At 34.8% G+C, this 22,724-nt stretch overlaps 1 protein-coding gene across 4 annotated transcripts in view; it reads right to left on the reverse strand.

The window, feature by feature from the left end:
* The window catches only part of CCSER1 (coiled-coil serine rich protein 1), a 1,475,382-nt gene that overhangs the window by 965,229 nt on the left and 487,429 nt on the right, over positions 1-22,724 (reverse strand). For all 4 annotated transcript variants that reach the window (XM_058432918.1, XM_058432913.1, XM_032139358.2 and 1 more), the window contains one exon: positions 15,693-15,900. In XM_058432918.1, coding sequence (XP_058288901.1) covers positions 15,693-15,900 — 208 coding nt within the window. The remainder of the gene's footprint in view (positions 1-15,692; positions 15,901-22,724) is intronic.

Consider the following 22,724-nt stretch of genomic DNA (forward strand, 5'->3'; position numbering starts at 1 on the left):
GTTACATAGGTATACACGTGCGAACGTGCAGTTTTGTTACATAGGTATACACGTGCCATGGTGGTTTGCTGCACCCATCGACCTGTCACCTACATTAGGTATTTCTCCTAATGCTATCCCTCCCCTAGCCCCCACCACCTGACAGATCCCGGTGTGTGATGTTCCCATCCCTGTGTCCATGTGTTCTCATTGTTCAACTCCTACTTATGAGTGAGAATATGTGGTGTTTGGTTTTCTGTTCCTGTGTTAGTTTGCTGAGAATGATGGTTTCCAGCTTCATGCATATCCCTGCAAAGGACATAAACTTAACCTTTTTTATGGCTGCATAGTATTCCATGGTGCATATGTGCCACATTTTCTTTATCTAGTCTATCACTGATGGACATTTTGGTTGGTTCCAAGTCTTTGCTATTGTGAATAGTGCCACAATAAACATATGTGTGCATGTGTCTTTATAGTAGAATAAAGAATGAATTTGGCTTTATTTTCCATGAAATAGAAATCTGCTAAAATTTTTTGAGAAAATAACATGATGAAATAGATATGAGTGGATTAATGAAGAGAAAGGAGAAAATTTCTCTCTCTCTCTCTGTAGTAATTAGTCTTTCTCTTCTACTATTATTCAAGTCTTTATTCTACAAATGAAGAAACAGAATTGAAGACATTAAATAACTTCCCCAAAGGCACTTAGTATGCAAACGTCAGAGACAAGATTCTATCCCAAGTTATTTCGACTTCATAGTTTATGTTCTTAAACATTTTGCAATATTGCTTCTTAGTTATGAGACTATTACAAGATTTCACATATTTCAAGCAATTTTAGGCTAGAGCATTGGTTATAGAAATGGAGAACAAAAGATGAGGTAGGAAGAAAAGATTTTACAGAAAGAAAAGGACTTAGTGACACATTGGCTTAGCATAAAACTGTGTTAAAGTAGAGCCTGGGTTTTAATTATTGGTATTCAGTAAAATGATGGTGTAAAAAATATGTAGGTATTTAGGGAAAGGCAAAATTGATACCAAGTAGCACTATTTGTAAGCATGCTGAGTGTAAAGTGGGGTAACATATTAAAGAGTAGATATTAGCTGTTGAAGAGGTTGGACCTGATGTGGTATTCCCTTTCATTCACTGATTATCTTCCTTTCTTTTATTGCACAACCAGGTTGTTTCAGAATGACTTGTTTCTATTCATCACATTCCTTTTATCATCATAAGTTTTATCCAAAGTCTTTAGAAGTCTGGCGTCCAAACTATCCTGTCACTATCTTAACATGTTCCTTTTCTTAATTAAGAACTTCATTTGCAATTGAATCCAACAAGCTCTTTCTTTATTTTTATTATTCTTATTTTACAGAAAACATGGCAACCTCCTTCCTTTTTGCTCGAAAAGATTCTTCCTCGTTTTCACTTTCTTGACCTTCTTTTCTTTTCTTTCCTTTTTTTGAGACGGAATCTTGCTCTGTCGCCCAGGCTGGAGTGCAGTGGTGCAACCTCGGCTCACTGCAACCTCTCCCTCCCAGGTTCAAGCAATTCTCCTGCCTCAGCCTCCCAAGTAGCTGGGATTACAGGTGTGTGCCACCATGCCCGAGTAATTTTTTTGTGTTTTTAGTAGAGATGGGGTTTCACCATTTTGGCCAGGCTGGTCTTGAACTCCTGACCTTGTGATCCACCCACCTCTGCCTCCCAAAGGCTTGGGATTACAGGTGTGAGCCACTGCACCCAGCCCCTTGACCCTTTATTTTCACCAAATTATACTTTTTTTGGAAATGTATTATAGTTATTATAAATATGATTTCTAAAGCTCAGAGTGCCTTAGTTAAAATACTAGTTTCAAAGTACCCAACCACTTTGTCTTAATGTTTGGGCTGCTATAACAAAATACTATAAACTGATGGCTTGAACAACAGATAATATATTTCTCACAGTTTTGGAGGCTGGGAAATCCAAGATGAAGGGGCTGGCAGATTCAGTTCTTGGTGATGGCTCTCTTCCTGGCTTGCAAATAGCTGCCTTCTCACTGTGTCCTCACATGGTAGAGACAGAAAACTTTGGTATCTCTTCCTCTTTTTATAAGTGCACCCACCCTACTGATTCAGGGCCCCACCATTGTGACCTCATTTAACCTTTATTACATCCTCACAAGCCCTGTCTCTAAGTATAGTTACATTGAAAGTTAGTCTTTTGGGCAGAGGCGCTCCTCACTTCCCAGACGGGGCGGCCGGGAAGAGGCGCTCCTCACTTCCCAGACAGGGCGGCCGGGCAGAGACACTCCTCACTTCTTCCCAGACAGGGTGGCCGGGCAGAGGCCCTCCTCACTTCCCAGACGGGGCAGCCGGGCAGAGGCACTCCTCACATCCCAGACGACGGGCGGCCCGACAGAGGCGCTCCTCACTTCCCAGACAAGGCGGCTGGGCAGAGGCCGAGCAAAAGGGGAAGAGTCCCTTATTAAACCATCACATCTCTTGAGAACTCACTCACTATCACAAGAACACCATGGGAGAAATCATCAGGAAGCACTTCTCCTTCCTGCCGCCTTGTGAAGAAGGTGCCTTGCTTCCCTTTCATCTTCCACCATGACTGTAAGTTTCCTGAGGCCTCCCCAGCCATGCTGAACTATGAGTCAAACATCTTTCTTTTTTAAATTACCCAGTCCAGGGTAGTTCTTTATAGTAGTATGAAAACAGACTAATGCAAGGTACTGGAACAAACTGCTCAGATTTGAATTTCAGCTCTCACAATTACTAGGTGCATATGATTTTGGGCAGGGTGCCTAATCTGTCCATGGAAATCTGGTCTCTTCCAAAAGTGTAATGGTGCATGTTCAAAACTACTAGATAGTTTTAAGTTTTCCCCAGAGTTTTTATCACATGATTCAATTACCTCCACATGGTCTCTCCCTTGACACCTGGGGATTAAATATATCATACCTGTATCCTGTGATCACTATGCTAGATTTCTTCTGCAGTATTAGGTAATAACATTAATATAAATAATACTTTTTTAAAAGAAAAATGAGACCTCAACATGGAGAGTACTCTTTATTAAAACTTTTTTTTTTTTTTTTTTTTTTTTTTTGGACGGATTGGCCCCCACACCAGGTGGTGCATCTCACTCATGCAACATTCTCCTGCCTCAGCCTCTCCGAGTAGCTGGGACTACAGGCGCCCGCCACCACGCGCCCGGCTAATTTTTTGTATTTTTAGTAGAGACGGGGTTTCACCATGGTCTCGATCTCCTGACCTCGTGATCCGCCCGCCTCGGCCTCCCAAAGTGCTGGGATTACAAGCGTGAGCCACCGCGCCCGGCCTAAAAGCTATTTTTAAAACTCAGGACATCTCTTATTAATTTTCATGTCTTTCACATTCATAGACCAATGCCATAAAGGAATTAACAAATAATTTAACAACTGAGAACTAGATGGAAATGGTTATTTCTATTCTAGGCTTTGACTATCCAAATTAACACTTAGAATAGGTTGTTTTATGTACTGAAATTCCTAAAGTCTATTACTATGCTTTTGGAATTAACTTCAAAGGATTGCTAAATCGATTGCTTATCTTTTCTTATCCTACTTACTTTTCGGCACCTCCCCAAGCTGACCTTCTTGAAGCAATATTTTCTCTTGGCTTTTTGAAAGACACTAGGCTCTTAGTGTTCTTCCTAACTCCCTGGACACTCTTTCTCTTGATTTTCCAATCATTAAATATTGGCACATCCTACTCTGGTTTTAAATACAAATTATCTCTTCTATAACTTTAAATAGAATCTATATGATCATGAATAATCAATCTACATTTCTAGCCATGATCTTGCTGGATGTACAGACATATTAATTCAAATTTCTGCTTGACACATACATTTGCATGTTGAAATAAGAATTTCAACCTTCACCTGAACAAAACAGAACTCTTGTTTCCTTCTGTCTTGCACAGGTTACTCCTCTTCTAGTCTTCCAAGGCTCATAAAATGGCAATAAAATCTGCCTGTGACTCGTGACAACTTTCAGAGTTGTGCTTGATTTTTCTCTTTCTGTCACCACTCTATTCCAGTTCACAAGCAGGTACTATTGACAAGACTTCAAAAGAACACCACACATCTCTTCCCTTCTATCTCAATTTCTATCATTCTGGTCTGTCACCCTGAATTCTCACCTGGAACAACCACAGTATATGTTGACTCTAAACAGGAAATTCAATTGACATGTTGTAGTACTTTTATGGAGTGGTGTCAGGTCAAATGTACTGCCATAATTGAGTAAGTCCAGAAAAGCATAAATGGCAATAATCCTTGTACTTTTATTTTTATATAGTATGGCTTTTATTAAAAATTATTGGTAAATTATTTTAATTTTATTAAAAATTATTGATAATTTTATTAAAAATTCATTGATATTGATTCAATGAATACAACACATTATGCTATTAAGAAGCATTTACTGATATATATGTATATGTATATATATAAAGAATATATATATGCTTTTTTAACTGTTATATTTTTAAGTGTTTAAGAAATCTCAAATATTTCACACCTGGCTTGACATAGTCAGCAATTATCACACAAGTAAGATCACTGCAGTGGCTCATGTTCATGAGTACCTACCCTAAACTCACACTGTGATGTCCCGTACACATTTTATTGCTTAATTGTCCAAATAACCCTATGAGGTAGTTATTAATATTACATATGATGAAATAGAAACTTAAGAAAACCTTAAGCAACTTACAGTAGCTATACAATGGCTGAAGTGAGATTCACACCTGGATGTCTACTATTCAAAACAGCTGTAATCTTTACCACTGCAATATACTTCCTCCAGTGGAATTTTGTGAGTGAAATGGGGTTGGGGGTAGGAAAGACTTTTTCTCCACCTTCTCTAATCTCTCCAAGAGGACTGTTGAAAATTAGGGTTGTTTACAAAGCAAGAGTCATGGAATTATACTTTCCTCCTCTCCTCATCTATTTTCAAGACCAAGTTGTACAGCAGCATAGCCAGGCCTTATTTATGTAGGCAGAATACTGTTATTAAAAAATCTATCCGTCTAAGAGATGCCCTGAAGAGAGGTTTCTTCAGGGAGTATACAATGGGATCCATATGTGTATATGAAGACTGTGTTACCTTGTAATTTTTTTTAACCTATGTTATTCTAACAGTGAGGGAAAATAACTTGTAATAATTTATAAGAACTGACAATATTAAGTTAGTCTGTATGATAAACGGTCATAGTTGTTTTACGGGTCTCACAAGGGAAAACTAAAAACTCCACAAATGGGAGCATTGACACTGGCACTTAACAGTTGTGTAATGACATTTCATGTGTTGCCATCCAAAATGTGTAATTTGATGAGTTTTGATAAACATGGAAACCTGTGCAACAACCACATCATTTGAGATTAAAAAAATTATTATCTTAAAATTTATTTAATCGATGTAGAGCTGTCCTAAAAGATAAAATGTGGTGCTGCAGAGTACCTAGTTCACTCACACAGAAGGTGCCTTTTGTTTAAGGTTTTAAGGTATGGCCCATCGAACTTCACAGTCAAACAATTAAAATTTCAAAAGCTTAAAGGAGTTATCCCCCACCTATTTAAAGTTAGAGTAGGGATCATCTTGAAGAGATTTGTGGATGTGTATTTTGTCTAAGGAAGTGATTCCCGAATAAGGTTCACAGGCAACCCCAAAAAAAATTTAAGAGAGTTATATTCACAGAAACACTTTCCAAGTTTGGTCTTTAAGGGACAAAGAGTAAAATGAAAAGAGGCCTTTGGATACCAATGTCTACAACTACAAATAAGGAAGAAGAAACTATTCTGCTGCAAAACATGTGCTACCTTTATAAGAAAGAATTGCCCAGAGGTTAGAACAAAGAACATAGAGGGCAGAACGAAAAGCAAGAATTTTTAGTAGGCCTTGAATCCTAACCAAAAAACTACTAACATGGCTATTAGTTTGCAGGTTAAAATGGAAAACTATACTTGAGTTGCTGTGTTTAAACCTCATCTACAGCTATACATGCTTTAGATTTTGAGATTCTACACTTTGAATTGATGCTGTAATTGAATGATACTTTGAATGGCCTTGGGAGGGGCTGAGTGTACTTTGCATATGAGAAGAATACACCATTGACTGGTAGTCAGCCTCCAAAATGGACCATAATGTTCCCTACCTCCTAGTATTCATACTTTTCATATTGTTCTTCCATGCTAAATCAAGTTTGATCTTTGTGACCAATAAATTTGACAAAAGTGATGGTATATTACTTCTGAGACTAGGTTACAAAAGACATTGTGCATTTTGTCTTCTCTCTCTCAGACTGTGTAGTCAGGGGGAAGCCAACTGCCATGTTGATCAGTGAAAAGGCTACATGGTAAGGAACTGAGGCCTCTGAGCACCAGCAGTGAAGAACTGAGTCCTCCTGCCACAGCAAGTGAATGAACTAGGCAGTAGATCTTCAAGTTTAGCCAAGAATTCATGACTACAGCCATGATTGATATCTTCAGTGCAACCTAATGAGACGCCCACAGCCATAACCCATAGGCAACTACTCTCAAACTCCTAACCATAGAAACTTTGAAATAACAAATATTGATTTAGTCTACTAGATTTTAGAGCTGATTTGCTACACAGCAATATATAATTTTATGACAACTTTATATCCTTCAATGCTGTTAAATTTACTGTTAATTCTGTCATTTTATTATTAATTTTTTTGTAGATTTCTTAAGGTTATCTGTATAAACAAACATATCTACTCATACATGCAGTTTTACCTTTTCTTTCAAATATTTATGCCTGTTACACTTTTTCTTGCCTCCTTCCTAGCTAGGACCTCTAGCACATGTACAGTAAACGTGGTGAGTGGATATTCTTACCTTGCTGATAATATTAGGAGAAGTTTCAGTGTTTTACCATCAAGTATGAATATTAGCTATAGAAGTTCCCTTGTACTACCAGTAAACTGAGGTTTATATTTTTATTTGAGCCATAAATTGGTTTTCAATTTTTCAAAGGTACTTTTTTCATCTCTTAATATAATCTTGTGCTTTTCTCTTTTTAATATTTTAATATAGTAAATTGCATTGCTTGGTTTTTGGATGCTAAAAAAACTGAAATGAAAGCAAATAGGTCATTATTTATTTACATATTGCTACACGTATTTACTAATTTTTAACTGACTTTTGCATCTATATTTATAAAAAAATTATGTAATTTCCTTTTTCCTATAAGGATTTTTGCCAATTTTTTTAATAGGCATATGTTGACCACATAAAACAAGATGAGAAGCATAATGTTTCCTGTTTCCCGAAAATTTTTGCATAATATCTGTCATATGTATTTCATTTTTAAATAATAAAATACATTAATTTAGTACAAATTAGGCTATTCAGATTTGCAATTTCTTATGTCACTTTGGAAAGCTGTATTTTACAAATAATTTGTTTTTATCATTAATGTTAATTTTTTTTGCCACAATGTTCTTTGTAACCATGCCTTATTATCATGTTGACGTCTGCAGGATTTGTAGTGATTATTCCTCCCTAGATTCATGGCTGGCACTAGTATTTATGTTTCTTAATTTTTCTATAATCTTTTTTTATCAGCCTTTTTTTGAACTTTTTCAAAGAATCAATTTGGGCTTATTATTTGTTTTTAATTTTATAGAGTTTTGTTCTTTATTATGTCTTTCTACATACTTCGTTTGGATTTAATTTGCCCTTCTTTTATTAGCTTCCTTTTTTATTGATATTTCATAGTTGCACACATTTTTGGGTGCATGTGATCTCTTAATGTGTGTATACAATGTGGAGTGATTAAATCAGGGTAATTGGTATATACATCACCTCGAACATGTATCTTTTCTTTGTATTGGGAACATTACAAATCTTCTAGCTATTTTGAAATATAACAAATTATTATAAACTATAATTTCCCAACTGTTCTATTTAATACTAGAACTTCTTTTTTCTATTCAACTGTTTTTTTTTTTTTTTATCCATTAACCAACATTTCACGGAAGAAAGTTAGAGTTTATGAATTATCGCACTCTTTATTTGAATACAAACATTTAAAGTCACAAATTTCCCTGTAATCATAGTTTTAACTATATCCAGAAAATTTTGATTTGTGATATTATTATCATCATCTCATTGGAAACACTTTAAAATTTCCTTTCAGCTTTCTAAATTCGTCTATGGGTTATACAGAAGTTTGTAATTTAATTTCCAAATATTTGATGCTTTTATAGTTATTTTATTATTTTCAATTCCTAGTTTCATTCCATTTTTCTCAAAAAATGTACCCCATAGATGTCTACCTTTTAAATTTAATGGGACTTATTGTGTGACCCAGTATATAGTATGTCTTGATGATGTTCCACTCGCATTTGAAAATAATGTATAATTATTTTATTAATTGTAGTATTCTATAAATGTCAGTTGGGTTAAAAATATTGATAATATTGTTCAAGTCTTCTAGAAATTTTCTGATTTTTTCATTTAGTTGCTTTATCAATTATAGAAAGAAATGTTATAAATTCTTCAACTATGATTGTTAATTTATTTCTTCACTTATTTCTGTCAGTTTTTGCATTGTGTATTTAGAAGTTCTAGAAACAAGCCATCCACATGTTTGATTGTTGTGTCTTCCTAAAGAACTGACTTTTACCATTATGAAGTATGGCTCTCTGACTGTGGTGAAATGTCATATATTTAGATCTACTCTGATACTAGTATAATCACTCTAACTTTCTGCCATTTGATGTTTTCATGAACCTTGTTTTTCTAATTTTCCTTAAACATATTTTTGGGCCGGCAAAAATAAATAAGTAAACATAAAGAAGGTAGCAAAAACTTGTAATTTTGTTATTTTCAAATGATAAGTATAAAGAGAATTCTGATTATTAGACTGCTATCTATATTTCCATGGTAATTGCTTGATTTGGATATTTCTTTACTTTATGACTCTCCATTGTGGTAGTTTCCTTCTCTATCCATTGCTGAAGTTCCTCCCTATAGACTTTTCTTTCCATCTCAAGATGTGCTGATAGGAAAATGTCATTTAGTTATAAAATCCTTATTAATTCTCTTTGAATCATTTACTGAAATGTAGTAAAAATAAACCCTTTAAAAATTCCCACCAAACAGTGACGAATGATGAAGTAGAAAACACTCTAAATTTTATAATGTAATTGCAAATTATGCTGGAAAAAAAACAAAAATTTTGCATTGAAAATTATCCTTGAAAGTTTTTAATTATTATCCCTTTTAGGTAAAGTGAAATTAATGTTTGAACTATTAGGTAGTAGAGAAAAGAAAAAGAAAAATAGATTCCAGCTCTTTAATCAATGGCGGGTCTTTTGCAAATGTTTCACAGCCCCAATATTTGCATCAGCTACATAAGCCTGTAAATTATATAAATTTTTGAATAAGTAGTTCCTTGATTTTTACTTATCTGGCTATTTTGTTAGACTAGATTCAGCTTATTATATCAAAATATATTTGCTTGATAAAGAGAGAATAGAGCAAACTAAAAGGAAGCATTAAAATAAAACCCATCTCTGTAGATATTAAACATTTTCTTTTATAGATTAATAAAATTTTGTAAAAGAATTAAGAAAAAGAAGAAAAAAATGATAGAGTTCTCCTCCCTTACTACAGTCATGTCTTTTCCCACTAATACTAGAGAATAAAGTGACAACAATACAATTTCTAAAGGCCCAACATTGGTCATTTTTCTAAAAATAAAGGAGTTGAAATTTGAAGTTGCTGGGAAGATGAATGTGCATTTTTTTTTTTTTTTTTGAGACGGAATCTCGCTCTGTCGCCCAGGCTGGAGTGCAGTGGCACAATCTTGGCTCACTGCAAGCTCCGCCTCCCTGGTTCACGCCATTCTCCTGCCTCAGCCTCTCCAAGTAGCTGGGACTACAGGCGCCCGCCACCACGCCTGGCTAATTTTTTGTATTTTTAGTAGAGACGGGGTTTCATCATGGTCTCGATCTCCTGACCTCATGATCCGCCCGCCTCAGCCTCCCAAAGTGCTGGGATTACAAGCATGAGCCACCGCGCCTGGCCGAATGTGCATTTTAATAAAAAAAACTGATTTTTAAAAAAGGGTGACAGAATTTGGAGTGTGATATTCCATTCAGATTATTAATTCTTAGCTCACCTCAAAATTAAAATCTAGGAGGTCAACAGACCATCATTAGGAAAACGGTAAATTTAGCCAAACAAATAAGAAGTAATAATGGCTTTATACCAACAATTTTATGTTTATTAGATTTACTGATTTGTGGTTTTATAATGATTTATAGTTATCCTTTTCCTGTGAAATTGCAATGATGTTCAGTGAAAAAAATTCTCTCTGTGTGAAAAGAGTGAGTACATATGGAAATAACCAGTCTTTAAACTTCTAGGCCTTTCTTCTAATCTGAAAGATTTAGCAGATAATTTAAAAAATACAGTTAAGGAACACCATAGCCATCTACTGCATAGAAAGATCTGAAAAAGCTTCAGGAAATTACATCTACCATTGATAGACTTGGGCATACAAATGGGTCTTGATTAAATTAAATCTAGTAATTTTTGTGATGTGTCTTTATTTCATATCCTGAGAAAAAAACATATTGTACACTTCTTTTAAAGAGGAGAAATTTGCTACATACTTATTTTGATCCTCATTCCATCAAGCACTCAAGTTTATCATTTGTTTTCTGTCAACAGTTATTTTAATGGTAGCCTGGAAACAGAATGAAATCTATTTCCTTTCATTATTTATTAATAAATCTTATTAAGCAGCAAATACCTTCCAGGTTGAGAAGATACAACAAGGTACAAGTTCACAAGATCATTTTCATGCATCTTAGAATATCACTGGGAAAAGGAAGATTAGCAATTATAATGAAGAGACATAAGTGCTCCAATGATAGAGGAAATACAGACTGTTATACAACCTGTAGAAGAACTTGTAAGGGCAATTAGGAAACATTTAAAGATTTACAGGGACTGACTTGATCACATAATCATTTTAGCCTGACGGCAATGAGTAAACTGATTTGATAGGCGGAAGACTAGAAGTAAGACCAGTTATGAAGTAACTTCAGTAAAATGGACCATCATTGATGTAGGAGCAGTTGGAAGAAGAGATAGATATAAGCAGATCTGAAAAGTATTTAGGAGCAAGGATCTTCTAAGTAGAGGAAGGTTTCAGGATGTTTAATACAAACAGTCTAAAACACAATATCCTAACCCAGTGCTTTCCCAGTATACTTGGAAGAGACACTTAGAAAGTCCTCACCATTCACATGCTTGGGCCAAAGACAGGTTTACTGAAGCAGAATATTTAGAGCAATGCCTAGCCATTACTCATCTCCATCTCTGGTTCCTACCCAAGATGATTCAGATACAAACACACCGTTAGATTCACTTTCACAGGTGTATTCACTGTCAAAATTATATTTTATTGAAAGTACATATTATATATTATAAAATAGCATAACATATATAATCCCCAAACCTGGATTAGATTAATATGATTTATGTTGTTATGGTGATGGCACAAAATGGAAGAATTACTAAGTGCCAAATGAATTACTTGATGAAACTTTTTTTTAAACCCAAAGTAGGTAGAATAATAAGTAATGCAATGACAGTTAATGACAAAATAACTTTTAAAAAATTCTGGAATGAGCTAACGGGATTTAACATTTTAATAGCAATTAAGGTCGTTTAGCCAGTAATAAAAATTGCAAAATAATATTAAACATGTGATACCTCACAAAAAATTTTAGAAAGAAGTAAGTTTTATAGGTAGCTTTAAAATATTACAAGTAGATCTCAGCATTAACGCTTATATTCATTAAAATGACATAAGTAATATAGACTATATAGATAAGAGTACTTGAAAGATAGAGTGCAGGTCGAGTACCCCTTCTCTAAAAGGCTTGGGACCAGAAGTGTTTTTTGAATTTTTTCACACTTTAGAATATTTGCATATACCTTATGAGATGTCTTGGGAACGGGATCGAAGTCTAAACATGAAAGTCATTTATGTTTCATATATACTTTATAGACATAGCCCAAAGGTAATTTTATACAATATTTTTAATAATTTTATGTCTAAAAAAAGTGGTTTAAAGTACTTATATGTGGAATTTTCCACTTGTGGTGTCACGTCAGTGCTCAAAAAGCTTTAAAGCTTGGAGCATTTTGGATTTTGGATTTTCAGATTAGGGATGCTCGACCTGTATGTTTATTTAGCCTGCTGTGTAGAACTTTCCAAGGAATTATTTTTATTACTCCACAACCCTGAATCAGTTCTAGAAACTTTAGGAAAGTCATCTATTAATAATCTGTCGAGGCATCCTTCTAGCCTCTAGTCATTAACCACAACCCTAGAGCACAGGTTAAGCCAAAAATTTTCTGTGATCTCACTATTACTATCTCTGGATATTTTCAAATGCTATTTGTAGAAGATGTCCCCTCAAAAACAACAAAGGATAACTTGATTTGCTCACAAGAAAGGTGTACCTTTATTAGCAAAAGTGTAAAAATACCACGAATGCATTGCATTTCTACTAAGTCATAGGTTTCAAAGAGATCAATGAGAAAAAATACACAAAAGCAATACTCATGTAACAAAACAAAAATCTCAGATAAAAGCATATTCTAATATGACATATAAAAATTAAGTAATTATTTTACCTTAAAATAAAATAGGGACCTCCTGCCATTAAAAAATAATCTGTGAACTTGGCCAGGCACGGTGGCTCATGCCTGTAATCCCAGCACTTTGGGAGGCTGAGGCAGGCAGATCACGAGGTCATGAGATCAAGACCACCCTGGCCAACACGGTGAAACCCCGTCTCTACTAAAAATACAAAAAATTAGCTGGGCGTGGTGGCAGGCACCTGTAGTCCCAGCTACTCGGGAGGCTGAGGCAGGAGAATGACGTGAACCCAGGAGGCAGAGCTTGCAGTGAGCTGAGATCGCACCACTGCACTCCAGCCTGGGTGACAGAGCGAGACTCCGTCTCAAATAATAATAATAATAATCTGTGAACAAAGATTGAATGATTGCACATCATAGAAATCAGCTCAAAATAGGAATGAATTTTTTTATATTAAAATATATTGTTAATCTAAATGAATATTGATATTAAACTCCAGCTTAGTAATGAAATGAGAATTGCAGTTTAAAACTTCCTGGCTTAGGGAACATTTCAAAAAATAATTTTCTTTAGAGGTATCTATTATGAATATCTTCTTAGTAAAACTGTTGTCTATGCTGATCATATAACAATATTGCTTTTCCCTGTTGATAATAAAGACCCCCTGCTCACTGAATGGGCTGCACAAACATGTATTAAGTACTGTTCACTCTACATCAGCTTTAAAAATCAATTCTCTTCAGCTTCTTCTAATACCCCTTAATAAAGAGAACCAGGTGGCAGTATAAAAACCATCTAAATATATTCTGAATATTGACTTTTTAGTGAATATCACCGAATATTTTAAAATTATAAAATTAAGTACTCTAAGAAAGCCTCTTGACACCTTCTGTCAGCTCTTTCTACTTAACTTTTGCTTGAATTGATTTGTTATTAAAATTCAGAGTAAACAGAGGTAAAAAGCTGAATAGTTGGATTAGTGTCTTTTAATATAACAGCTGTTACTAAGTTTGCCTTGTTCAAAGAGGATGAGGTTGCATGTTAAGCCAAAGGTGGAAGAAATTCAAACTTATCTATTCATTTGCAGGCAAATATTTATGTTGTCAGTATAGAAATCATATAGTTATACACATAGTAATATGCTAGTAAATATTTAACAACAGGCTTGCCAAAAATAAAAGGCCCTAATTTGCAGTGTTTGCCAATTTCTGAGGCATAAATACTCCCACATGGCTGATTTCAAGCTACCAAAATGACATAAATGAATCTACGTGTTGGAAATCTGTACAGTCGGAATTATATAGTACTTCCACCATATGATTCTAAAAGATGTAAATAATCTCAAAAGTGTAGATAATAGTAAAACAAATAGAAAATACGTTTTGAATACTGATTACCCTTTTTAAAAGTAATTGATTTTAATTAGAAGTTCATATAATTTATTTTGATGCCTTTGCTTAACTGCCAGCTCACACAATTTCTGAAATTCTAAGAGTAATCAAGTATAAGCATACTGCTCCAGCACAACACATTATAGGATCCAGAAAATCCAGAAACAAAGGCTGCCCTAGAGATACACCTGTATGGGACACAGAGAAGATATCTTCCAGTTTTTGTTTATGATATGGTTTGGCTGTGTCCCCACCCAAATCTCAGCTTTAATCATAATAATCCCCATGTGTCAAGGGGGGAGGAGGCAGGTGGAGATAACTGAATCATAGGGGCAGTTCCCCACATACAGTTCTCATGGTAGTGAATAAGTCTCATGAGATCTGATGGTTTTATAAATAAGAGTTTCCCTGCACAAGCTCTCTTGCCTGCCGCCGTGTAAGATGTGACTTTGCTCCTTCATTGCCTTCCACTGTGATTGTGAGGCCTCCCCAGCCATGTGGAACTGTGAGTCAACTAAATCTCTTTCCTTTATAAATTACCTAGCCTCAGGTATGTCTTTATTAGCAGTGTAAGAACAGACTAATACAGTTTATAACAGCTGATGAGAACACATTACTGGAAGCCCCAGTAGTCTATCGCATTCATTTCTTTTATATTGCCTTTTTTCTTCCTGATTCAATTCTAGCCTCCAGTGGTAGCTGCTAGCATTATTACCAAAGTGTTCAAAAAGCAAATATTAGCAATCATTATAACATAGATACTATTAATTCTAAATAACAATATTTTTCTGAATTCTTTGTTAATATATCTGATCAATAAAGATAAATCTACTTAAAGATAATAGGATGTAACACAAAGACACAAATTTCAGGCTGTTGCCCTGAAATTACACTTACTTGAGGAAAATAATTTTAAATTTCTAACTCTCACTTCACGTGTCTATGAAGTAATAATAATCATGTGTATACTTTTTATAGAAATCTCTCAAATAAAACAACTGTTGTAATTATAAAAATCAAACCAAAGCAAATTTCAGTCCTAAAGAATGGCTGATTTCTGGGCACAAGGGTAAAAGAATCTCATTATGCATTTTCCTGACTAGCTCACTGTTTCACTAACTAGGCCCAGGCTGTGGGGAGGGCAACTACATTCCTTTGGAAAAATCATTCAGACCTTCAGATTGAATTTTACTGTAATTCAATTTTACTAAATTCTGATTATTGTAACAAAAATGACTAAATAAACTACTTTTATGGTATCATATAAACAAAGACCCAGTATCATTGATGTGAAATACATTTAATAGATTTCTCAATAGCTTTATAATAGCATGTAACCATAACTTTATAGCTGATACTCATTTCTCCTTACCTGACAAATAGGGGGATGCTTGGGATCACTTTATTCTTTTTTAAGTATTTCATAAACTCTTATAATTTTAAGGCTAAAGAGTACCTTATAAACCAGAACTTCAAAACATTCATTTGACATATGAAAATAGCTAAGCTCCAATAAGAAACGTGACCACTGCCCAATGTCATGTAGTTAATTACTGACAGAGCAGGGTCTAACCACGTCTGCAGACTTCATTGTCTACCAGCACTGAAGGACATTAATCTTAGAGCAAACCATTACCTCTTGAAGAACTCTCTTCATCTTTAATAATAACGTCTTGACTGCCGTGCAGTCCTGTAACATCAGTCTGAATGGCAGAGAATCTATGCCTCCGTTTTCTTCCACACCTTGTAGGGGCCAATCCGCAGATGGACTGTTGGGCATTCGGCTGATGTGGGAACACCTGGCTTCTTGATCAACGTCCTTTGTTAATTTCAGGGAAAGATTCCTAACAACAAAAAAAAAGAACAAAAATTACAGTGCAGCATGCTTAGAGCAGTATTTCCCAAGTTGTTGATCAATGTTTCTAGTATCCTAGAAAGTATTTCTTGTGTCCTCATTTCATGATATCAGTTTATTTATTTATTTATTTATTTATTTTTTGAGATGGAGTCTCGCTCTGTCGCCCAGGCTGGAGTGCAGTGGCGCAATCTTGTATTCTTAGTAGAGATGGGGTTTCACCGTGTTAGCCAGATGGTCTCGATATCCCAACCTCATGATCCGCCTGCCTTGGCCTCCCAAAGTGCTGGGATTACAGGCATGAACCACGACTTCTGGCCTCATAATATTAATTTTTTTTTTAATTTTCAAACATTCCAATACAAATTATGAAATGGGTCAAATATATATTTAGTGGTAAGATTCAATGAAAATTACTGTTATAGGATATAATCGTTCCATTAAAAAAATGTTTCCATTTTTAAAACCAAAAGACCATCAAAAAGCTTATCCACCATGATCAAGTGGGCTTCATCCCTGGGATGCAAGGCTGGTTCAACATACGCAAATCAATAAATGTAATGCAACATATAAACAGAACCAAAGACAAAAACCACATGATTATCTCAATAGATGCAGAAAAGGCCTTTGACAAAATTCAACAACCCTTCATGCTAAAAACTCTCAATAAATTAGGTATTGATGGGACGTATCTCAAAATAATAAGAGCTATCTACGACAAACTCACAGCCAATATCATACTGAATGGGCAAAAACTGGAACCATTCCCTCTGAAAACTGGCACAAGACAGGGATGCCCTCTCTCACCGCTCCTATTCAACATAGCGCTGGAAGTTCTGGCCGGAGCAATCAGGCAGGAGAAGGAAATAAAGGGCATTCAATTAGGAAAAGAGGAAGTCAAATTGTCCCTGTTTGCAGATGACATGATTGTATATCTAGAAAACCCCATCGTCTCAGCCCAAAATCTCCTTAAGCTGATTAGCAACTTCAGCAAAGTCTCAGGATACAAAATCAATGTACAAAAATCACAAGCATTCCTGTACACCAATAACAGACAAACAGAGAGCCAAATCATGAGTGAACTCCCATTCACAATTGCTTCAAAGAGAATAAAATACCTAGGAATCCAACTTACAAGGGATGTAAAGGACCTCTTCAAGGAGAACTACAAACCACTGCTCAATGAAATAAAAGAGGATACAAACAAATGGAAGAACATTCCATGCTCATGGATAGGAAGAATCAATATCGTGAAAATGGCCATACTGCCCAAGGTAATTTATAGATTCAATGCCATCCCCAGCAAGCTACCAATGACTTTCTTCACAGAATTGGAAAAAACTACTTTAAAGTTCATATGGAACCAAAAAAGAGCCCGCATTGCCAAGTCAATCCTAAGCCAAAAGAACAAAGCTTGAGGCATCACCCTACCTGACTTCAAACTATACTACAAGGCTACAGTAACCAAAACAGCATGGTACTGGTACCACAACAGAGACATAGATCAATGGAACAGAACAGAGCCCTCAGAAATGATGCCGCATATCTACAACTATCTGATCTTTGACAAACCTGACAAAAACAAGAAATGGGGAAAGGATTCCCTATTTAATAAATGGTGCTGGGAAAACTGGCTAGCCATATGTAGAAAGCTGAAACTGGATCCCTTCCTTACACCTTATACAAAAATTAATTCAAGATGGATTAAGGACTTAAATGTTAGACCTAAAACCATTAAAATCCTACAAGAAAACCTAGGCAATACCATTCAGGACATAGGCATGGGCAAGGACTTCATGTCTAAAACACCAAAAGCAATGGCAACAAAAGCCAAAATTGACAAATGGGATCTAATTAAACTAAAGAGCTTCTGCACAGCAAAAGAAGCTACCATCAGAGTGAACAGGCAACCTACAGAATGGGAGAAAATTTTTGCAACCTACTCATCTGACAAAGGGCTAATATCCAGAATCTACAATGAACTCAAACATATTTACAAGAAAAAAACAAACAACCCCATCAAAAAGTGGGCAAAGGACATGAACAGACACTTCTCAAAAGAAGACATTTATGCAGCCAAAAAACACATGAAGAAATGCTCATCATCACTGGCCATCAGAGAAATGCAAATCAAAACCACAGTGAGATACCATCTCACACCAGTTAGAATGGCCATCATTAAAAAATCAGGAAACAACAGGTGCTGGAGAGGATGTGAAGAAATAGGAACACTTTTACACTGTTGGTGGGACTGTAAACTAGTTCAACCATTGTGGAAGTTGGTGTGGCGATTCCTCAGGGATCTAGAACTAGAAATAGCATTTGACCCAGCCATCCCATTACTGGGTATATACCCAAATGACTAGAAATCATGCTGCTATAAAGACACATGCACACGTATGTTTATTGCGGCACTATTCACAATAGCAAAGACTTGGAACCAACCCAAATGTCCAACAATGATAGACTGGATTAAGAAAATGTGGCACATACACACCATGGAATACTATGCAGTCATAAAAAAGGATGAGTTCATATCCTTTGTGGGGACATGGATGAAACTGGAAAACATCATTCTCAGTAAACTATCGCAAGGACAAAAAACCAAACACCTCATGTTCTCACTCATAGGTGGGAATTGAACAATGAGAACTCATGGACACAGGAAGGGGAACATCACACTCCGGGGACTGTTGTGGGGTTGGGGGAGGGGGGAGGGACAGCATTAGGAGATATACCTAATGCTAAATGACGAGTTAATGGGTGCAGGAAATCAACGTGGCACATGGATACATATGTAACAAACCTGCACATTGTGCACATGTACCCTAAAACCTAAAGTATAATAAAAAAAAAAAGAAATTAAAAAAAAAAACCAAAAGACCTATCAAATAATGATAATTAATATTGTAACATACTTCAGAATATTTATAAAAACAGTTTAGGGCTTGTGCTTAATTTCAATACTATACATATATATTTCTGAATTATATTATTTTCTTACATAATATATTTTTATATCATATATTTTTTTGAATTATATGACCAGATACTTTAGCAACCTAAATAGAGAAAAAACCAACAGATGCCCTGGCACTTGCCACCAAGGTCAGGTAATAATACAGATAAGAAAATATATTTTAATTAATTTTATTCATGTCTGATTATTCACAAACAGGATAACTGAATTTATAAATTACGAGATAATTAGTGAACACATTTTTGAATAATACTCAACCGTTTGCTTTTCTTTACAGATATGTTCAGTGGTTCAATTGACCTTTGAAGGGATAAGATAATAATTACTACCTCCATTTTATGTTTGTAATGAAATAATGAATAAAAAATTATGGCTAACATTTTTTGAGGGTTGACTATTGGCCAAGTACTGTGCTAACCACTCCATGTGTGACAATTCATTCAAACCTTGAACAACTTCAAGAAGTAGATGTAATAAAGTACAGATAAGTAACTTTTCTTGGAGTTAGAGTTAGTAAGAAACGGATGTAAAATGAACTAACCTAGGATTTTCCCCCCTACTAACTACATAATGTGCATGCATATAATCATAGCTAATATTTATATAGTTCTTATTGAACCTCAGACAGTCATGTAATGACCTTATAGGTGTTAAATCATTTAATTCTCACAACATTTCTTTTAGGTTAGTAGTATTATAATCTCCATTTCCCAGTGGGGTGATTTGAGTCAAGAGAGGTTAAGTAACTTGCTGAGGTCACACAGCTAACAAGGGACACTGCTGAGGTTTGAATGCTGGCAATACATCCTTAGCTCTAAACCACCACAGTGCTGCATTTTGTGTGGAAAACAAGCATGCAAATGGACAAAACAGTACACTTACAGTTATACTAAGAATCATTAACATTTTCACTTTAAAGTATGTATTTTATCTGATAAGATTGATTCAATTTAATTATATTATGTCTAAATTGCAATGAACTATACAGTCATTCTTAAAGGCTTCTGTTTAGTGTTAATGCTTTCTATGGTTATTTTCTCTAAGACCAATAAGAATAAAATCAAGTATAAAAGTTAGAAGTCACAGTAGGTATATATTAAATTAGAGTAGTACTTTAGTTATAATCGAATTTTTGAAGATGTATCATTTTTAATTTGTGAACTTGCCTGGTATTTGGCATATATTAGGCTGACTCAGTAAATAGTTGTATAACTGAAATTAAATAGGTAAATACAATAATGGGTGAATAAATAAAACACAATTTATTGTAATCATCGACGCATACAACTGTCATACAGAAAAATTTTTCTGTAGCGTGAATTGTTATGAATTGCAGGGCTCCTGTCCATGGCTCTAAGTTTCCTGCCACAATTACAATAAAATTTAAATTATATTTCTATAATTCCTGTTAGTTAGCTTGCTGGCTCTTTAAAATTATTTGGTCAGTCATGGATCTAAACATCCATGGGGACTGACACAACTTTCATGAATCATATTCGTGTGAAGTTCTAACACTGTATTTCAGGGAATTTACTGAGGCTCTGGAGATTATAATTTAACATTTACAAATTTAAATATCTTTGCCATTTTCAAATAGCTAAGATGAGCCATGTACAGAAATGCATTTTGAAGATAAAATTAGTCATTTTTCATACTTCAATAATTTGAATATATTTTAATCCCAAAAGGAAAAGATGATGGCATTTGTTTCCAAAATTATTGAAAACATCGACATTGTGTCCAGCAGAGCAGTGATGGCTGAAGTTGCAGAGATTAATAGGATTCTGTTACTGACTTTAAGAGATTCACCACAATTATTAACTTTTTAGTAGTTGATACCAAAAAAAACTAATATTCTTTCACATATGAGAAACAAATCAATTTATCTCAAAACATTCTATCTCTACATGAAAAAATAGATCTGCTACAAGGCTATGGTAATCAAAACCATTCTTAATTAGGTTGAAACAGTTAGTGAAAGATCTGTTAAATGGGATTGCCACTCAGCTGCAAAGGCCGGCACAGCCATCCTGTTTTATGTTGATTGCCATTGTCTTTCTGATTGGTTGGTGCTCATGGTTTACAGTTGTTCAATATATTGAATATTAATGTTTTGATCAATAGCCATTATTGGGCAGAAAAATACTCAAGTGTCTCTAGGTAAATTCACCTAAAATTATCCTTGTGGTTGACAAGAAAATGAAGAAAAATCTCTAATACGAAGCCATATTTTCCTCTAGCACAGACAACATATTAAGGCTGGTGAGGGCAGAACAAGATTCAGGTGCTCTTCTGTTCTTGCATTTAGCAGGGTTCACTGGATAATACAATTCGTTCACTTGGGGATATATAACTCTGTCTGCCAACTCCAAATTATTATAGTTTCAAGAAACTGAACAAATGTGCTTTATATCACCAAAGATAGTCCTTTAACTTGGCAAAAAAAAAAAAAAAAAAAAAGAGTATGATACTGAAGCTGGATACACTGGTTCATTAATCACCATAACTACTCCAAACAAAAAACAATGTAATCTCTGCTGAACACATTTATATACAGTTCATCCTCTCTGTGTCAACTTCATGAATCTTCAGTAAAATTGTTGGTAATATTTATACATGCCTCATTGCTTATGAGTGCTAACCAAGTTTTTATAATTTAAGATTTAGTAACATTTAAAGTTTGAGACATATAGACTTTTCTAAGTCCATAAGTACCAAAATAACATAGGTTTTGGATAAGATTAATAGCAAATCTCATAAATATTATATTAAGTGGATTCTTGAATGAGTAGAGGATTTGAGACTTTTAACTGATATTTAACACATGTAAGTTAAACTACGATGGTGAACTGGCTTTGTACTTTTCTCCCTGGGATCCTTTGTGTGAAAGCAATTTCTTATCAAACTAGTTCAAAAGTTCTGCTGTATTCTCTTTTCAGTATGGCAGACAAGTTTAATGGGAAAACATATATCTTGACACAAACTACAGGGGAACTGAAAGGTTTTCCTTACCTGAGAGAGAAAGTAAGAGGATTTTTATAATTTTTTTTCTCACTTAGCTATAACTAAGTAGTATCATTGGGTAGTTAGAATTTCCTCTGCCCACTAGTGCTCTTCAAATCATCTGAAAACTTCTTAATATAATGGCCCAAATGACTATCAAAATACAAGATCATGTCAGTTGCATAGCATTGATCCCATTATCTGTCATAGGAACCTTTCCTTATTTAGTGCAATGACATCTTTCATTATAGGGAATGTCTATGGCCAAAAAGCATCTCAATGACTTACGCTTTATAACGTAACTGTGACTGCTGAACCAAATTTCCAAAGAACAGAAAAGTAAGTAACCCCTGTTTACCCAGCATAATAAATAAGCATATGCACACAACTGCCTTCCAAAGCTTCATTAAGTAGAGTTGCAGAAAATAATAATTTTTAAAAACCTTAACTTAGGAAACTTATTGTTGTTTCAACTTCATTTTAAAAAGGTTCAGGTTATTTATGGTGAGTTTAATCCTAGCTTGAATAATTCTAAGACCAGCACAATGACATAAATCTATATTAATGAATTAGCATTCCCAGAACCTAACAGAAACTATCTGTTTAAGGACCTACCTACAAAAAGGCTGTTGATTATGAATAACTTATATTTTTCATTTTTCCTTTCCAAATATATTGTTTGTCTGAGAGTGTCATTTTAGGAAAAGACTTGTATCTCAAATTATTCTGTAACTGGATGTTTCTTCATATTTGTAGAAGAGATGAAATCAGCATTTCCCTCTATAGTAAGTGTAGTGGTTATAAGAACTTAACACTACATTTAGATAAAA

This window comes from Hylobates moloch, unplaced genomic scaffold (genome assembly GCF_009828535.3).
Source record: "Hylobates moloch isolate HMO894 unplaced genomic scaffold, HMol_V3 SCAFFOLD_2, whole genome shotgun sequence".
NCBI lineage: Eukaryota > Metazoa > Chordata > Mammalia > Primates > Hylobatidae > Hylobates > Hylobates moloch.